Here is an 18,250-nt window from a genome sequence, read left to right on the forward strand (position 1 = left end):
GTTGCCTGTTGATTGCAGTGTTTGGAGTTTATTTATTAGCCGTTTCTCTGAAATATAAACGGTGTATGTCCCCTTCAACACGGAAATACAATGACAACCAGATTAAACAATGTTAAGTACTTATCATATTACAACAACTAAAATAGGCCATAGGTGAAAAGTTGAGAATGGCAGTGGGCATAACGCATCAGAAGAAATTACGGTATACTCTAATTATTATTGGCAGACTTAATGAAACCGATGACAATGATGATAACGTAATCTTTCTGTAACCTCAAAGTTACCCGTGCATTTACGTCTGTGGCCTGTATTGGCTACATTTGCTCACAAAACACAGCGCATTAGTCGTTTAGTATGTTTGTGCTTGGTAGGCTACAGACCAGTTGTTTAAAATTTTGTGATCTGTGTTCCAAAACGGAAAAAGAGAAAAAACGTTGCCTCTGGCGTGGAGTGGGTCCCCGTTCTCCAATAGAAATAAGTTAAGAAGGGAAAGAGCAGGGTGTCTGTCTCCCTGCCAGAGAGATTTAAGGACTTGTGATTAATTACACCGGAGCGAAAGAGCTGTCAGCTCTTTGTGTTTCCATTAAATTAGAGGCTCCTGAGACTGACGCACTCATTCAGGTGAGAACTCCACGCGTATACAAGGGACGCGCACCTTCTGAACTAAGGCGCTTGGTTTATAAAGGTTTCTGGACTTTTCACTGGATTACTTTCATATTGTCAGCATTCCTGAAGCTACACGAAAACCTCGGTCCGCGAAAAATTGCGTATCATCCAATGTAACTTCATAACCCTTTTAAGGAAGCAGAACGGTAAGTTTTGTGTTGTTCTATGACAATACTTATAATATGTAACAAATACGTAATGGAATTTTAGCTAGTATTGAGTCCAATACACCATCCGTCACGTACTGTACCAGAGTAATCCAGATTTACTGGCTTACATAACGGGAACTGAAATGTATAGCTGTATACAGAAAACAAATGGGCCTGACTATTGGGTATTTGGAATTAGACACTATTGTTTTCAGTTCAAAGAGTATGGAAACAGCGAGTAAATGGAAACATTTTCCTAGGGTTGGACGTTCGAAATTGATGCATAGTATCATGATAGATATATTGAGACGATTTTGATGATTGCATCATGAGGAGCGTTATATTGCGTTCTGCCTAACAAAATAATGTAATAGATACAAATGAATGTTGTTTCATTATAAACTTAACTTACACTTAATACATGTAAAAGTCTATTTATTAATTTTATTATTTTTAGTTTCAATAAATATGGAAGGCAATGGAAAATAAATGGTAAAGACTTGGTCAAGGAAAGGGACAGTATAACATCAAATTTGCTAAAATACTGAAAGATTGGATTCATTACATTTTCATGCAGGTTTGTTTTACGTTCTCCTATGGTTGGAAGACAGACGTTCCACATGGATAGTGGAGATGGTACCGTGACGATAATGGATGAGAGTCCTGCGTCCAGCCCGAACTCCAGCCCCAGTCCTGACACGGTGTCCTCGGACAGGCGGCGAACAGAGGCCCTGTCCCGCTCCAGGGTGGTCCAGACCAACAGCCTCGGAAGCAGAGGACGACCTGCAGCAGCCAATGCAGCAAGAGAGAGGAGTCGGGTACAGACGTTACGACATGCGTTCTTGGAGCTACAGAGAACACTACCGTCAGTGCCACCAGATACCAAATTATCCAAGCTCGACGTCTTAATACTGGCCACCACTTACATTGCCCATCTGACAAGAACTCTTCAAGAGGAAGGGATGGAAGAGGGCGAGAGTACGAGACAAACCGAAGTGTTACATTCCCTCAAAGGCGATGGCTACCTGCACCCGGTTAAGGTAAGTTTGCGAGACCTTTAAAAATCTGCGTTTTGTTTTTTTATTAAAAGCATATCTTTATAAAATGTAACTAACGGTTTATTTGCCATAACGCTTTCATCATAAGTACATTAATATATATACACCTGTGGCTTCGGCTACATCTTAAAGAGAGTAAGCTTAAATATATGAAAACTTAATTATTATTATACTCAAACTATTACTTACTGTAGCTACCGAGCCATCACATAGCTACAGGCTCTGCTGGTACGATTTACAGAGCTTTGGAAAAGCTGTGAAAAAAGTGGACTGTTCATAGCTGGGTTTTTTTCAGAGATAATATGTAATTCCAAAACATATTGCTGCAAACTATATTTATGATAAGAATTAACATTTGGCAGTGTTGTGTGATATAGGCTACAACAGGACGGAAATATTCCAATTTTAAGTAAAAGTTAGGCCGTGCTGTAGGCCGTACTGTAGGCCCACAAGATATATAAACCACATAAAATAAACGGGCATAATGACTAATAATCCCTTCACAGCAGTTATCCTCAGATAAAAGGAGCTATATTGTGAACGTCTTCCAGTCTTTCATTCAACACTATGAATTTGGAATAACAGCGTGGGCTCAATATTCAGCCACTTGCCAGGAAAGACGGAATGTCGTGTCCCTTACACTTCATTCCGTCTGTATAAAATGCCAAATACAAACTATTACAGACTTCATTTAATTAAATACACGTGACATAACTTAGCAATTGACGCTTTTATTCTCTTACAGAAATGGCCAATGCGATCCAGGTTGTACGTCGGGGCTACGGGACAGTTTCTGAATAACTCCGGGCAGGCTGAGAACTCGAACCTAGGCGAATCGTCGTCGACAGCTCAGACGTAAAAAACTGTGCCCATGGCTTTTTCCCTCCTTGTTTTAATTTTAAGGCTCGAGTTCATTCAGAAATGTTTCTAAAAATGTAGCTGCTTTGGACATACTAACAATACTGCAGCCTACCAGACAGCCTCTCACAACCTCAAGGGTCTCTGCCTTTCTTTCAGTTTGTATATATGTGTAAGATAATTGACTTGTTATCTTCTACGTTTTTAAGATGAACACAAATCAATCTGGAGAGTCAGAACATTGTTTAAATGAGTTAACAATATGTTGTGGCAACAAGGTGTACAATAGATTAAACTCTTTAATATATTTGGCCATATTGTATATTAAAAGTAATAATTAAAAAAATGCTTATGTGTATTTTCTTCTGTAAAGCGTGTTTCTGCTCTAAAGTCTACAGTTCTGTACTATAGATAAAAGAGTTTCAGAAATTCCACATGTTGAGGTAATGAGCGTTCATGCTTGACTTCTTGGCTATGCACTTTCTGTTAAAACATTTGCACTAAATGCATGTGCGAATAACTTAACATTTGTCATGTGAAGTGGTCTGTCAGAATCCCAACAATGGTGGTGGAAGCCTGTTCATTTCTTCATGTGAATAGTTGTAAATACAAATGTATGTGTAGATAGTGAACTGAAAAATAACAGGAACAATTGTGAAACGATGAAGTAATTTAAAGAAATTTGTAAAAAAATAAAGAAGAAAAAACGACTTGCTGAATGGATAAATGACAGAAGATGCATTTTAAACCCATTCAACTGTATTTGCCTTGGCGTCTCTGAAAATAATGAAATAAATACATCAAATAAAGCGTAGTTTCTGAATTCATCATTCTTTGTTGACCATACAGAATGCGTAATCATATTTACATGTAGAAAACTGCTATGTAGGAATGTACTTTCTGGTGAAAGGGAATAAATAATAGCAGCATATTGTATTTATGAATGTACTGTACATTGGAGAAAAGGCTGTAATTACCTCACAGGTACAGCGATTGTAACCATCAACACCTATGCTGTGGCAGGGCTACTTGCTTTAATCAACAATGAAGATGCCATTCATTTAGTGCTGATCATTTTCCCTGCCAATATATTTCAAGCAAAACGTTGTTCTGGATTTTGCTAGTCCACCTATATTTTGTAAATCAAGCCTTTACAAAGAAAAGTTACTTGTATTAGATCTCCTTTCAGAATAAGTAGAATGAGAGATTTTCATGGGCCTTCAAGTGATCAATGGAACAAACATTACATAGGTGACTGACTTTACATTTTTATAAATGAAATTTTTTTTTATAAATGATGGTACTTTTATGAATTGCATCAAATAAACTTTTCATTTTAGCTTCAGTGATGTAATATCTGTAATATAAAAAATGTTTACTAAATCTTCACTTTTTTAACCAATGAAGTGTAATGTTCTCCACAAGCTTGTATTACTGAAAAAATAATACAGAATACATTTACATGAATGACTTTAGCAGGAACACCTGTCCACCAAGATGTACAGGATCGTGCATTGATCACAGGCAGCATAGCAACCATGAAGGCAAATTGTCACTATGAAACAATTCTGTAATAACCATGTTCAGATTGATATGCAATAGCCCATGTAATGAAGCAATTATTAACATATAAAGAATGTATTTCACTCAAGTATAATCAACTGGTCTGAGATTTGTACATCTTCACGAAATAAAAGTAGTTTAAAATGCGTTTAAAGTTCTCTGCTGTTTGTCTAGCGCGACCATACACTGCATGGAATGCTTGCAAAAAGAAATACACATGCTTACACACACGGACATTTTATCTGAATGGGCTTGCTACAAGACCGTGCTGTAAGGTTTGTTGCCACATGACACTTTTGTGTGTATGTGGTTACTACAGTACTGTGTTTGTTAACCCATCCACCTTGATTATTGCATTACGGGGGGGCTCTGATGCACAGACTGCGCATGTCTCTGAAAGGGACCGGAAGAGGAAGCGCTACAAATTGAATCAAAAAGTGATGCGTGGTCTTTTTTAGAACCTTGAGTCGGGTATGGCGTGGTCATCGCGGCAACTCTCAACCAGTTTACTTCAAACTGTTGCTCTTTTGCATGATCAGGTAAAAATCTTGCTTAGGCATCGAACGTGCATGTATTTTATGACATCATTGTGCAGTAAGCGGTTAGCTATACCAGTGCTAACTAAATAGCTACATGTTACTGTTAAAATTAAGCTAACAGCTAGCTGAAGCTATCTGGAGCTCTACGTAAGTTAGCCTAACTTACCCAACAATACATTAAGTCGAGTAGCTGTTCCACATGTTATAAGACCAGTGCAATGCGATTGCATAGTGATCACGTTTGACTGTATTTTATTAACTTACTAGCTAGCTTCGTCTTCTGAATTGTTCTGTACAAAATGCCGTCCACGTGGAGTGAAGATCTATGATCCTCATGGCTTTGATCCAGTTACTTTATCAACGTTATTTAAGCTTAGCGGAATTACCAGTTTCCTAGTAGTCAACGGAACAGCCCGTGCATAAAAAAGCATCGCTCGCCATTACTGAACACCAAAATAGGTAGACCATATTTAAGTTGGTTAAAATGAGTCCACGTTGTTGATTGGGCTAATTGTGCTGGAGATCTCTCGCACGAGGCACAACTTCGTACACTAGCTAGCCGGCCACCTATTTTGCCATTACTCTTAGCATACCCACTACCATAGGTTGAGAAGTGCTCCAAAGTATATTCTACTGAACTGGATTTGTTCATTAGCGTAGTTCTTGCAACTATTTGTTGAAATTGACTTCATGGGTCAAGAGGTTTTATTTTTTATTTTACTTGCTGCCCCCAGCACTTTCGTCGTCGTGCCCATTTACTACTATTGATGTATTCCGCAAAGCAATACTGCTAATTGATATTACATTAGGCTAAAAAATATTTGGTGTTCTAGATGAGGGCTGTTTTACACATTGTAAAGGCAGCAATTAAATGTTTCATTTGGCAAACGTACGCGTAGTCATTTTAGTAGTCAGGTATTTGAATGGTCATTTTAACGGTCTAATTGTGCATAAATGCAAGTCAAAATGCAGTCTTAAATCGTTAATTACGCCGTCTTTGTTGATCTAGAATGCCATGAAATGTCTCCGTCTTCAAGAAAATACAAAATCAGTTTTAATTTGGAGAAATGTTAAGATGTTAAGTTTGAACAAACTGCAGAGTTTGGAATTTGGAATCTTCTACTGCAGCGTTAGGATTCCAGTTAAGTCTGGAACTGACATTTCCTGTATGGTAATTGGTTACGTTGGCAAAAGGAACCAAAAACCTTATGATGAATTGAGCAAAGGGTTTTAAATGTCCCAGCAGTGTTGTCATAAATCATACTGGCAGCTGCTTGTCCCGAATCCAATGATAAATTGCTCCTCTGCCATTTGGGCCACTGTGGTTAGAACCGTCCACTGGCTCTGGGCAGGCCTGACATGCCCCACGTGGCCAGTGGTTTGGGAATCGGCCCTGCCAGGCCTTAGGAGGAGGGAGACTGACTTTGGGGCTTTCCAAGGCAGCGCAGTCTTGGTAAAGGTCCTGACCTTGATTTGAGCCAGCCCTGCTAAGTCCGCCCCAGTGCGGCTGGGGAGTCCTGCTTCCAAGCTGTGCTACACATGCCCTTTGACCCCAGTTCATCAGTCATCTTTTTCTCAATGAGTTGGACACACATTGGCTATTCTTTCAGTACAGCTCATGGGGGCCAGATAAAAATCAATACTGACACACTAGATGGACAATTAGTGATGGTGGCAAACTTTTGTTTTCATTTGTGTGTTCCCTGTGATAGTCAGCTGCATTTTTTGCTATATTTATCTGATACTATAGATATTTTGCACACAATCTACAGCTAATATGACTAGTAAAGTGTGCAGTTAGTGAACTTAAACAATTTGGTGGTTAGTTAAATATAGGGGCTTTCACTGGAAATGCACAGTTCTGGCATTATTTTTTTTCTACAATGTCTCACTTGGGTAAGAGGAAAATAAATGAATAAAAATAAAATTAAGTAAAAATAAAATAAATTAATACACACACAGTGCAGTCAAATATTTTGACATTGGTACAGTTTGTTCTTTTGGCCCTGTACTCCAGCACATTAGATTTGAAACTATGATGATGTCACGTTTTTGCCGTTTACCCATCAGACCACACTGTGGGGTGCTGATACTGTGACTATCTGAGTCTGGCTGCAACTCCTGTAACTTCACTGGTGCTTAACCCGCACTGGACTATCCGTTTGGTGTCTAACAATTGTTTTTCTTGCAGACCTGATGAATCGGGTTGTTTGTAGAAGTGCAAGGTGTGCTGTCCAAGTGGATTAACATGGTAAGTTTCTGTGTCTGCATCCTGATATTAATGAGGAAGCTCCCTTGCAGTGATTTGTCTAACTATGATGATGTCATGTTTTTGCCGTTTACCCATCAGACCACACTGTGGGGTGCTGATACTGTGACTATCTGAGTCTGGCTATGTAATGCTGTCTTTACAAGTACTTAACAAGCATTGGGCCATCTATCAGGGGTCTAACAATAGTTTTTATTGCAGGCATGATGAATTGGGCTGTTCGTGGAAGTCCAGGGTGTACGGAGTTGTCGAAGTGGCTTAACATGGTAAGTTTGTCTCTGCATTGTAATATTGATAACTCCCTAGCAGTGATGTCTGCAACTATGATGATGTCACGTTTTTGCCGTTTACCCATCAGACCACACTGTGGGGTGCTGATACTGTGACTATCTGAGTCTCTAGCTGTAATGCCATCTTTGACTGGACTTTTTAACCAGCATTGGACTATTGGCTGTCTGACAATTGTATTTCTTGCAGACAAGATGATTGGGGCTCCTTGTAGAAGCGCTGGGTGTGCAGAGGAGTCCAAGTGGATTAACATGGTAAGTTTGTGTCTGCATCCTGATTGAGGAAGCTCCCTTGCAGTGATGTAACTATGATGATGTCACATTTTTGCCGTTTACCCATCAGACCACACTGTGGGTTGCTGATACTGTGACTATCTGAGTCTGGTTGTAATGCTGGCTTTGCCAGTACTTAACCAGTATTCGACTATCGGGACTAACAGTTGTTTTTCTTACAGACATGATGAATTTGGACTGCTTGTAGAGTTGCAGCGTGTACAGAGGTGTTGAAGTGGCTTCACATGGTAAGTTTGTCTCTGCATGGTTAATGAGGGAGCTCCCTTGCAGTGATGTAACTATGATGTCACATTTTTGCCGTTTACCCATCAGACCACACTGTGGGGTGCTGATACTGTGACTATCTGAGTCTCCTGCACATTTAGCAAGAACTAGTCTTCATCCTGAGCAAAGCTAGGATGCTTGTTTAAAGCAACTAGATTCGACACCCGTTGTTTTAATGTACTGCATAACTAATAGTCATGTATTATTTCACAGAAGCCAGAGCTGATGGGCACATAAAGGCATATGAAGTTGGAAGTTCCATCTACCAGAATGTGAAACTGCCTAGGATGTAGATAAAATTCACATTTTATTTAAATGCATGTATTGAATAAAATATGGAATTGTACATTTTAGTGGTCTTTTTTTTCCCCTTCAGTCAAGTCTTTGCATCTTGCCTTTAGCACTTACTTCCCAAAAGTATTTGATACTTCTGCTTCTCTATTGCATTCACACAAATGGTTAGTCTAGCACCTAGATTATAGCTTCAAATTATTCAGATGCTTGTGCCAAGAACTTCCCAAGGGCATGGTCTTTTCAAAACTGGTTAAGAGAATGGCATGTCCGAGCATGTGTATCTGTCCCTTTTACCCAGACATCCTGGGTGCCTTCAGTACTCTGACATGCATGATGAACTGGTCTCAAGGGCCCTTTTCCCAATGGCTAGCCTAAACTCAAAGGCCAGTGAGTTGTGCTGTCCAGTCCCAAGCTCATCCATCTTTGTTCAGTTGAATTGCCACTAAAGTATTTATTTGTGATGCCAATACTTGCTCTCTCGCCACCTGTGGTGTGTTAAGTTCAGAATTAATTTTTTGGTAACTCTATGAACGTAACACTACATGACTGCAGTCATAACCGATGGCAGTTGATGTGAAATGAATTCATACATTTATTGATAAATGTAATTTGTTACCGTTGTGAAATTTACAGATCCCTATGACCGTTTTGTCATTTCACATGGCATGATAGATGTCTGATTATCTTTTGACTGCAGTTATGTCATGTATGGCAGTGTTGTCAGCCTTGTGGCCAGGGGTTCAAGTAGTGTTCTTTTATCATGGTGAGTGAGGTCTAATCCTAACAATACACTGATGGGAGTAATAGAACTGCTTGTTTTTCTGCATAAAAGTAGCCATTTAGCTCAAGTATTTAGTAGGAGATTGGTTGTAATCGATCCTGTAAGCTTACTGTGTTGCCTATATTAACTAAAGAATGAGATTGCTTAAGAGCAATTGCATTAAGTGTACACAGGTGGCTCCAGGAACACAAAAAGCAGATTTTGGTGAACTTTCTGGAAAGGTACAGATGTATGATCTCAAGAGAAATAATGGTTTAATTCACTTAAGCTTAGTCACAATCTAAAGGCACCTATACAAATATTAGCACAACTTTCAAGCAGACCCTGAAAGGCCAAGAACCAAGGAATGGTTTTTATGTATGTACAGCACAGTTAATACAGGGGGGGGAGCATTAACTGGGTGCTTCACAAAAGAGCATGTGTGCTCAGGCAACCTGCCCTGTATAAATAAAGGTAAATAAAATAACCTAGTTAAATACTTTGTTCCATTTCATCAGAAATATGAATGTAACTGGGCCATTGTATCATGGCTGTTGTACTTGTTATGGGGCCAGCTACCTGTGCGGGGTGTTCTTGGCTGCTCTATTCCTCAGTGATGTAGCCTGCCGCCCCGGGTGCGTAGGCGAACACGAACTGCAGGATCTGCTGGTGGAGCTGCTCCAAGGTCAGGTCTCTCCTGTGCAGGGAGTCCAGGTCGCGCAGGTCACACGGAAACAGGGCGTCGGGAGGGATAACGAGCGCTGAGGCACCTGCAATCCCCACACAAACCGTCTGCCCCAGGCTGGGTAATGCAAAGCCCCGGCCCCAACTACAGTACATTTCTGTGAACGGTTAACTGCAGGCCTTGATCAAAGTAGAAACTAATAAGCTCGGGTATCGACCGGAGCCCGCCTTAGCCATTTCCAGTCGCGGCAGTCATTTGAAACTCACGGTTCTCATTTACTTTGTGACCTCGAGAAAACAAGCTAGTTATGTCCATCATGACAGCAAAAAAAAAGCAAAAAGATGTACCCATGTCCTCTCTGGTCTTTGCAATATGGGGCTCAGATGAAACTAGCTATGCCATATTGTCTGTCTACTGAAAACCTATGAACCAGTACTTTTAAGCACGGGCTTTGGATAATGACCATATTGATACCTGGAGTTAAAACTATGCTTATCCCACACTGTGTGATCCTGGATGACGGGGAGTGAGCAGGTGCAGCACCGGGCACCACTTCTCACACGGCAGCAGTGCCACTGACCGTGCTTCAGGGTAACAGTTCTCACACAGCAGTGCCACTCACCGTGCTTCAGGGTAACAGAGTTCTCACACAGCAGTGCTACTCACCGTGCTTCAGGGTAACAGAGTTCTCACACAGCAGTGCCACTCACCGTGCTTCAGGGTAACAGTTCTCACACAGCAGTGCCACTCACCGTGCTTCAGGGTAACAGAGTTCTCACACAGCAGTGCTACTCACCGTGCTTCAGGGTAACAGAGTTCTCACACAGCAGCAGTGCCACTCACCGTGCTTCAGGGTAACAGAGTTCTCACACAGCAGTGCTACTCACCGTGCTTCAGGGTAACAGAGTTCTCACACAGCAGTGCCACTCACCGTGCTTCAGGGTAACAGAGTTCTCACACAGCAGCAGTGCTACTCACCGTGCTTCAGGGTAACAGAGTTCTCACACAGCAGTGCCACTCACCGTGCTTCAGGGTAACAGAGTTCTCACACAGCAGCACCGCCACCACCGCATCCTCCTCTAGCACCACTCTCCTGAGACTCAGCTTGCTGTGAGCCTCGGCCAGGGAAACCCTAGCAAAAACAATCAAATAAATACGCTCAACATCCGTCTCAATTAGGGCCAGCTCGGGCTTCTGAAACCCTAGCGATCATAACTCAAGATTTACATCCTGCGACTTGCTTTTTTTGGTATGCTGCAGTCGCAGAAACAGCCCAGTGTTTAAATGAAAGTTGACACAATGCTGAAAAGATTTTCTAAATATTTGGCTGGCTCTATCTATCAAAAAATGTATTTTAGCTTTACATTTATAAAAAGGTCAAGTGAAGTTTGCAGAACCGGTCACTGGTGGACGGACAGTGAAGGTGCTCCACCTTGTGGAGAAAACTGGTACTACTGAGAACTAAGAACAGTTCTGGTCGCATATTTGTCCCTATAGTGACATCACCATTGATTGAAGTTTAACACACACATCAATAATCCCCATTCTATAGTAGCGGATACCGCTGTGCTGTGCCCGATGTGCTGCACTTACAGGTGTCTGACAGAGGCCACAGACAGCGAGGAGCCCTGTGTGGAGTCTGAGCGCACCCTGCGGCTGGCCATGTAGTATCCGTGAATCAGCTTCTCTGCCTCAGGGCTCAGGACCACCTGCAGGCCCCGCGCCTGAGCCAAGAGCTCAGGAGGAGAGAACAGAGACAGACCCTGTTTAATCTGGGGTCTGCTGTCATTACTCACACACTGTGTATCAGGAGTCTGGGGTCATAACTGTCACACACTGTGTATCAGGGGTCTGGGGTCATAACTGTCACACACTGTGTATCAGGAGTCTAGGTCATAACTGTAACACACTGTGTGCCAGGAGTCTGATATCATAACTGGTATAAACAGTATTCCAGGAGTCTATGTCATAGCTGTGACATACTGTGTATCAGGAGTCTGGGGTCATAACTGTCACACACTGTGTATCAGGAGTCTGGGGTCATAACTGTCACACACTGTGCCATGAGTCTGATATCATAACTGGTATAAACAGTATTCCAGGAGTCTAGGTCATAACTGTCACATACTGTGTATCAGGAGTCTAGGTCATAACTGTCACATACTGTGTATCAGGAGTCTGGGGTCATAACTGTCACACTCTGTGTGCCAGGAGTCTGATATCATAACTGGTATAAACAGTATTCCAGGAGTCTAGGTCATAACTGTCACACACTGTGTATCAGGAGTCTGGGGTCATAACTGTCACACACTGTGTGCCATGAGTCTGATATCATAACTGGTATAAACAGTATTCCAGGAGTCTATGTCATAACTGTCACGCACTGTGTATCAGGAGTCTGGGGTCATAACTGTCACACACTGTGTATCAGGAGTCTGATATCATAACTGGTATGAACAGTATTCCAGGAGTCTATGTCATAACTGTGACATACTGTGTATCAGGAGTCTGGGGTCATAACTGTCACACACTGTATCAGGAGTCTGATATCATAACTGGTATGAACAGTATTCCAGGAGTCTAGGTCATAACTGTCACGCACTGTGTATCAGGAATCTGGGGTCATAACTGTCACACACTGTGTACCAGAAGTCTGGGGTCACAACTGTTGTACACTGTGTACCAGTGAGTCACGTGCTGTGCATGACAGTCACATGCTATGTAAAAAGCATATGTGGGCAAATTACTTGCACGTTACTTTAAAGCAAAAACGCCCCGTGGCAAGCTGAGATATGAGCGCTTATGATGTGCAAATAACCCAATATGACTCACAGAATAAACAGGCAAAGCTGAAGGACACACAAACATGTAGAATATTGTATAGAGATAACAGTTACTCTGTTATGTAATTAAATGCTTCAAATATTTGCAATGCAGACAGAACAGCACACCCAGTGCCTCTGTGGTGTACCTCCTGGTAGTCCCGTGTGGTAAACTGCATGCAGGCGGGGTAGAGGGGCTCCCCAGGCCGAACAGCCAGCCTCAGGGTGTGGACCACTAGGGGCAGTAGAGCACGATCCCTGCCCACGTCACGACACTGGACCAGCAGGCTAAAGGCCTCAGCGACCTGGGCAGGAACCGATCCCATTTCCTACAGGGAGAAGGGGAAAGAGCATGCCTTCTGTTCCAGCACAGCACACTTTCCCTTATAATGAGGAACTTTCACAATTCCAGGAGATTACTGCTTTTCATCAAGTCTCCTTTCACAAAGGCCAGAGGGGAAATGAAATCAAAGCCATTGTCTTTTTTTCAGGCGCAATCAAAGGCAGCGAACAATGAAGAGCTTCCTTGGAGGGGGGAGAAGGAGCTGCTTCCACATCCTGCCTGATACTCAGACCCTAAATAAAGGTAATTGTCAGAGGGGCTGCTGATTATTGAGGAGATCTTAGATTCTGAAAAACCCCCCACATTGTCAGTGGTTCATTACGGGTGAAGTGCTCCAGTAGCCCTCCAGGAACACTTGCAGCACTGCTTTAATATCAGCAATCAGGAGAGAATTACATGCTCTGTGGAAACCCCCTGTGAGTTGGACAATAAGCATGAGTCACAGCTAAAAAGGAACTGTGGGGGATTTCCAAAAATACCCCTCAGAGTGTGTGAACTCACCGCTGTCCCCAGAATAGCGCTGTCACAGATGAGGGACCTCTTTGTGCCCGCGGTGATGTCGCCCAGAGCCCAGAAGTTGCACTGGATGGGAAAGGAGAGCTGCTGGTCGGCGTCCTCTCCGTACTTCTTCCCTGGGATGAACAGGGCCGCGGTCCTGGTCTCCAGAGCTGGGGGAGTGGGAGAGCCAGGGTGAGCGTAGAACAGGGAACTGCAGGTTGGAAGGAGCACAAGGCTATGCGCAGTACCTGACTGCAGCGCCTCCATCTTGTCCTTCCTGTAGGAGGCCAGGTCCCCCAGCAGGCAAACGCCCCCGCTGGCCAGCAGGGCAGAGCCTGCGTGCACGTTGGCGGCCCCTGTCCCATGCTCGTCTCTGGACAGGGATGCAAACAGCTCCCCCGTCACCTGGTGCCGTATCCCCCGACCCGCCAGTCCCAGGCTATAGGCCATTAGCCTTACAGACAGACAAATAGATGAGGGTCAAATCTGAGGGTCCAAAATACCTTTATTCTTTTTGACCAATTCCTGTAACACATTTAACTTCTTCCCAAATTGGAATACATGTCATTTTTCAGGACCCAGTCTCTGCATTGTCCTCCGTTCAGTCAGTGGACCAGAAACTAGATGACAGGTCCAGCTAGGTACAGCTTCTTTTCCACTCCAGTAGCTCAGCTATGCACAGTGCTGGAGAAATACACTTGTGCATAACTGCCACAAGCAGACTGCAAAATCCTGATGGATCAGAGTCACTCTCCAGTATGAGGAGAGGGAAACTCCACTGGCAGAAATACTATGGCCAGCTGTGTTACAGCATGGTTCACCCAGTCACAGACAGCATTTTCAGTCAGGACTGGATCTCGGACTGTGGAGCGTGTCACTACACCAAGGACTAGTGCTTTAGACACCAAGCCACCATTACGTATGAAAACAGCTGTGTGGTTAAGCACCTTTCTATTATGAGAGTGTCATTGGTCAGTGCCAAGACATCCAGGTAGTTCAGCGAGTCTGGGTCATCCTCACTGGTCTGGACCAGGCTCAGCAGCAGGGCCAGCTTCAGGGTGCTGTACAGGCCCGGTGGAACCACCGGTGACCCGAACGTGTTGGCCAGGATGGCAGTGAACCTCCAGGGGGAGCAGGCGGAGGCTGCTAGCAGAGCCTGGAAGTTACTGCTCACAAAGCTGGGGTCTGAGTGAAGGTAAAATGTGAAGTACATGATAACACCATTACCACACTCATATGAGTATCATCAAAACTACAAACTTGAGGGAATATTTACGTTCTGGTGTCCAAGGCTCAACGGTGTTGGCCTCTACGCTCCAGGTGATGTTTGGCCACTGGTGTACATGCGCTGGTATCCCAACCACCCTGTAGAGCCGGCCCATTCTCATGGAGTTGCACAGTTCATCTAAACGTTCAAAAACCAAACCATAACATTAATAGGCTACTCAGTTGACTGTTCAAAATATATGCAAGGCACCTAAACCGAGGTCAAAAGCAATGCAGAACACTCACAGAATAAAGGTCTCAGTGTTTGTGTCTCTCTAATGAATGTTCCTTACATTTATTAACATATATACTTTGTAACTAGAGCCAAATAAGTCAAATTCCTTTCTCAGGCTAGGTCAACAGAATATGCTAATGCTGGCACTGAGAAATGTTTGTATCGCAAGAGCAACGGCTTGACAATGTTATTGAAGGGGACAGGAGCAATTAATATCTCACTTGGGGAACTGTGCAGGCTGTCTGCTCAGGATTTCTGTTTATTTGAACTCAGTCAGTTGGTTTTGTGCCTCTTAATGACTTGATTAAAATTGCAGAGAAAAATAAAATGTAAAATATATTTTTCTACCTACTTTTACCTACCTTGCATAGAAAGAAAAAATAATCTAAATCAGACTTTCAGATAAAAATGTTTCTTTCTTGAAATTTGAGAAACACCTCTAAAATAAATTGTGTTTTTCTGCACCTGGGAGGGTATATGGAGTGCCAACTGCTAGTACACTTACCTCTGAGGAACAAGGTCACAGACTGGTACCTGAAGGAGCAGGGCGTGTGAACACTGAGCACATCCAGTGCCTGGGCTGGGACCATCTCCACCAGCTGCTTGTCTGTTTAACAACCACAGCATGGGTGTCACACCAAAATACACAAGCTCCACCCTGCTGTATGACTCAGGGACTTCAAAACTCAGATAAACTGTGCTATTGGGATTCTGACAGCCACCAAGTAACCTGCAGTCATTAGTTTAACATTAGCTTTCTTGACTTGTATTGAGGTTCTGTGGACGTGTACTCGTCATGTTTTTTTTTTTTTTTAAAGCAACCTAGTCCCCCACACACATTTTTCACACATTTAGCAGAGGGTGAGGTCGCTCTCGGACCCTGGACGGGTTGCGTGAGGCTCTCACCCCCCAGCACTCTGAACTTGACGTCCTCTTTGAGAGGCGTGGAGCAGAGCGCACAGGTGAAGCCGCTCCTCACTGTGACGGACTCCGTGGCTCCTGGGGCGTGCACTCTGATGTGGTGGAAGCCTGGGACAGAGAGGAGCCCTGCTGTGGGGTACTCATGACTGAAGCCTCATAGCTACACTCAAGCCTCGCAACTTCCATACGGTGGGATTCATTCCCTTCATTCAGCAGATTAATACTGTACACTGTACTACAATACTGCAGATCAGTGATCCTCACTCCTGGTCCTGGGGAGACACAGGGTGTGCTGGTTTTGGTTTTCGTCTTAATATCAGCAACCAATTCAGACCCAAAAAACGAGGTGAGGCGAGTTAACTGTAATTAACTGCTTTAATTGATGAATTAAGTGCTGAGTAAAAACAAAAGCCATCGATGTGGCTCTCCAGGACGACGAGTGACGGCCACTACTGCAGATGGTATAACAAAACATGATACAAAACATGTTAACTACAGCAATACAGTATAACATTGCGACTGAAATGGTGAGGTAATTGGACACAGAGACTAAAAAAGCTGAAAGGGTCGACACAAATGTTGAGAAACCCCCGTAGAGCCTTGTCTCCTGGAGCTTGAAGAAGAGAAACACGTTTCAATAAGAGTGGTTGTTGGTGACAATAGGGGCCCTGTAAATCACTTTGAAGCTTTAAGAAGATGTATGATAAAGGGGCACGATTAGACAGGAGGGGGGTCATCATTGAGATACCTCTGGAAAAGGGGCAGCCGTCGTCGGTGCAGAGGAACCTAGCCCCCTGAGTGTACTTGGTGATGCGCGTCATGGCGACCGTGAGGCCCTCCATGGCGACGGGCCGCATGGGGCCATACCCACGTGGGAACTTGCAGAGGTCCAGGAAATACTCAGGAAATGGCGGCAAGTGCGTCAGCTTCAATACAACATTCACCTCCATTCAGAAGGGGAAAGACAGGGGTTCAGCGTGGGTTTTCTGAACATTATTTGATGTCCAATGCAATATAAACGGATGACCCGTATTGTTAAAGTAACATTCAAGGGAAAAGTATGTGATGAAATTACTTTGCTGTGTTCAGTGCACTGTATATACATTCAAATCTCCCTTCACATTACAAATATGACAAAGTTAGATTCACAGCAGAAATGTTGGTCCTGTTTCAAGTCAGAGTTCTGATCTACCTGGTTTTCCGTGTGTATATTTTCAATGAGTGATAATGTCTTGATTGACAGAAAGCACACCTAAAAGAAGAGAGTGCTTAGATCGATGATTAAATGGTAAATAATGTATATGCTGTATGTCATTATCTGAACTTACAGACTGAAAGAGGGCAGTGGCTCTGAATGGATCATGTAATAGGCAGTCCGCCAGCCAAGCATCCAACTCAATCAGATCAGTGGGATTCACCCGTATGCAGAAACGATACACTGCCTCACTCTGTGGAGAGTCTGGGAAGAATAGCTGACTGTTAGAATAAAAATAAAATAAAACTCACATTATAAGCTATTGCTATAGCTATTGAAATGGAACAATATACATGATGTAAAATCCAGCAAAATAATACCTCCTCATAGTGTGTTCATCCTGCTCTGCACCCTTTATGGAGATGATGTGGCATGATACAACCTCAGTTTGGAAGGGCATTTTCTAAGGTATACTTTAGGCACACTATGCCTTTCTAAAAACCTCTGATGATCCTAAACCCCGTGCAGTTGAAGCCAGTTAGGTAAGACTGGTACATTTACAGTATGTAAATGGACATACTGATGTAGGCCAATCTTATTTTTGTGCTGATGTGAAAAGCACCTCGTGTTTGATGGTAAAGCTCGGTCATATAAATAAAACGTAACATTATGTAATTAACATACACTCGAAGGCGAGTTCCACTGGCATGTCCGACAAAAAGCTTCAGCCTCCTGGAAATTAATGGACTTTTAAGTTATAGCCTACAAGTTTACACGAAGTTAGACCCATTTACAATTAAATTACATAGTGTGGGTTAATGTCCTCATCACAAAAGAAAATCATTCAACCGATAGCTATCCATTTGCGAACCAATACGAGGCCGAGATTACAAAGCTCTCAAACAAATAAACTAATTTGCCAACTCTTTTAACGTTGTAGCTAGCTAACGTTAGCAGATACAGGAGACACCTTTCAGCCATCAAGCCAACCTAACAATAAATGCGTAGTATTGAGCTCATGGGTTTCAGCCACCTCACCGTTGTAACGTTTACAGTCTTCCACAAACTGAATAAGGCCCCCACTTCGGTCCAAATAAGAAACAATCGCCTCCTTCATTTCAAGGAGCTCCGCCATATTTCGCGCGCAAAATCAGTTTAAACTCGAGCTTGCTCCTGCTAACATAAAATCGTCTGTAGCTATGCGTGGCTGCTAAAATTTTGCGAGTTTGAGTTGCGAAGAGTTTCGCGTGGTGGTAATGCTTATAACGACCTAGATATGTGATT

General features: G+C 43.0%; 2 protein-coding genes and 1 long non-coding RNA gene across 4 annotated transcripts; 2 read left to right on the forward strand and 1 right to left on the reverse strand.

Annotated features, from left to right (window-relative positions):
* The first annotated feature begins 1,411 nt into the window (after window positions 1–1,411).
* On the forward strand, window positions 1,412–2,732 carry LOC133126672 (transcription factor 24-like). Its single transcript, XM_061239011.1, has 2 exons — window positions 1,412–1,855; window positions 2,619–2,732. Exons 1-2 carry the CDS (start codon window positions 1,412–1,414, stop codon window positions 2,730–2,732), a joined length of 558 nt encoding a protein of 185 aa, XP_061094995.1.
* mcmdc2 (minichromosome maintenance domain containing 2) lies at window positions 1,461–18,101 on the reverse strand. Its single transcript, XM_061240562.1, has 15 exons — window positions 18,005–18,101; window positions 17,100–17,230; window positions 16,964–17,023; window positions 16,520–16,715; window positions 15,757–15,900; window positions 15,356–15,457; window positions 14,626–14,754; window positions 14,297–14,534; window positions 13,598–13,803; window positions 13,353–13,519; window positions 12,658–12,837; window positions 11,280–11,422; window positions 10,709–10,818; window positions 9,581–9,771; window positions 1,461–1,598 (listed from the first exon to the last, which is right to left on the reverse strand). The coding sequence occupies exons 1-14, from the start codon at window positions 18,099–18,101 to the stop codon at window positions 9,605–9,607; spliced, it is 2,070 nt and encodes a 689-aa protein (XP_061096546.1). The 3' UTR covers window positions 1,461–1,598; window positions 9,581–9,604.
* Window positions 4,705–8,293, forward strand: LOC133127399 (uncharacterized). Of its 2 annotated transcripts, XR_009708621.1 has the most exons (6): window positions 4,705–4,833; window positions 7,025–7,084; window positions 7,304–7,368; window positions 7,580–7,644; window positions 7,845–7,910; window positions 8,161–8,293. It is a non-coding gene; the product is annotated as an uncharacterized LOC133127399 (long non-coding RNA). The 2 variants fall into 2 exon arrangements; XR_009708622.1 differs by lacking the exon at window positions 7,845–7,910 and having other exon boundaries at window positions 4,707–4,833.
* Window positions 18,102–18,250: the final 149 nt, after the last annotated feature.

This window comes from Conger conger, chromosome 4, assembly GCF_963514075.1.
Source record: "Conger conger chromosome 4, fConCon1.1, whole genome shotgun sequence".
Lineage (NCBI taxonomy): Eukaryota > Metazoa > Chordata > Actinopteri > Anguilliformes > Congridae > Conger > Conger conger.

What these genes read in the sequence shown, in the direction of transcription:
- mcmdc2 (XM_061240562.1), bottom strand. Translation starts at nt 18,101, where the DNA reads ATGGCGGAGCTCCTTGAAATGAAGGAGGCGATTGTTTCTTATTTGGAC. An exon ending in AGACTGTAAACGTTACAACG is followed by an intron (nt 17,231 to 18,004) that starts GTGAGGTGGCTG and finishes TATTCTTCCCAG; the next exon opens with ACTCTCCACAGAGTGAGGCA. An exon ending in CCACTGCCCTCTTTCAGTCT is followed by an intron (nt 17,024 to 17,099) that starts GTAAGTTCAGAT and finishes CTCTTCTTTTAG; the next exon opens with GTGTGCTTTCTGTCAATCAA.
- LOC133126672 (XM_061239011.1), top strand. Translation starts at nt 1,412, where the DNA reads ATGGTTGGAAGACAGACGTTCCACATGGATAGTGGAGATGGTACCGTG. An exon ending in GCTACCTGCACCCGGTTAAG is followed by an intron (nt 1,856 to 2,618) that starts GTAAGTTTGCGA and finishes ATTCTCTTACAG; the next exon opens with AAATGGCCAATGCGATCCAG.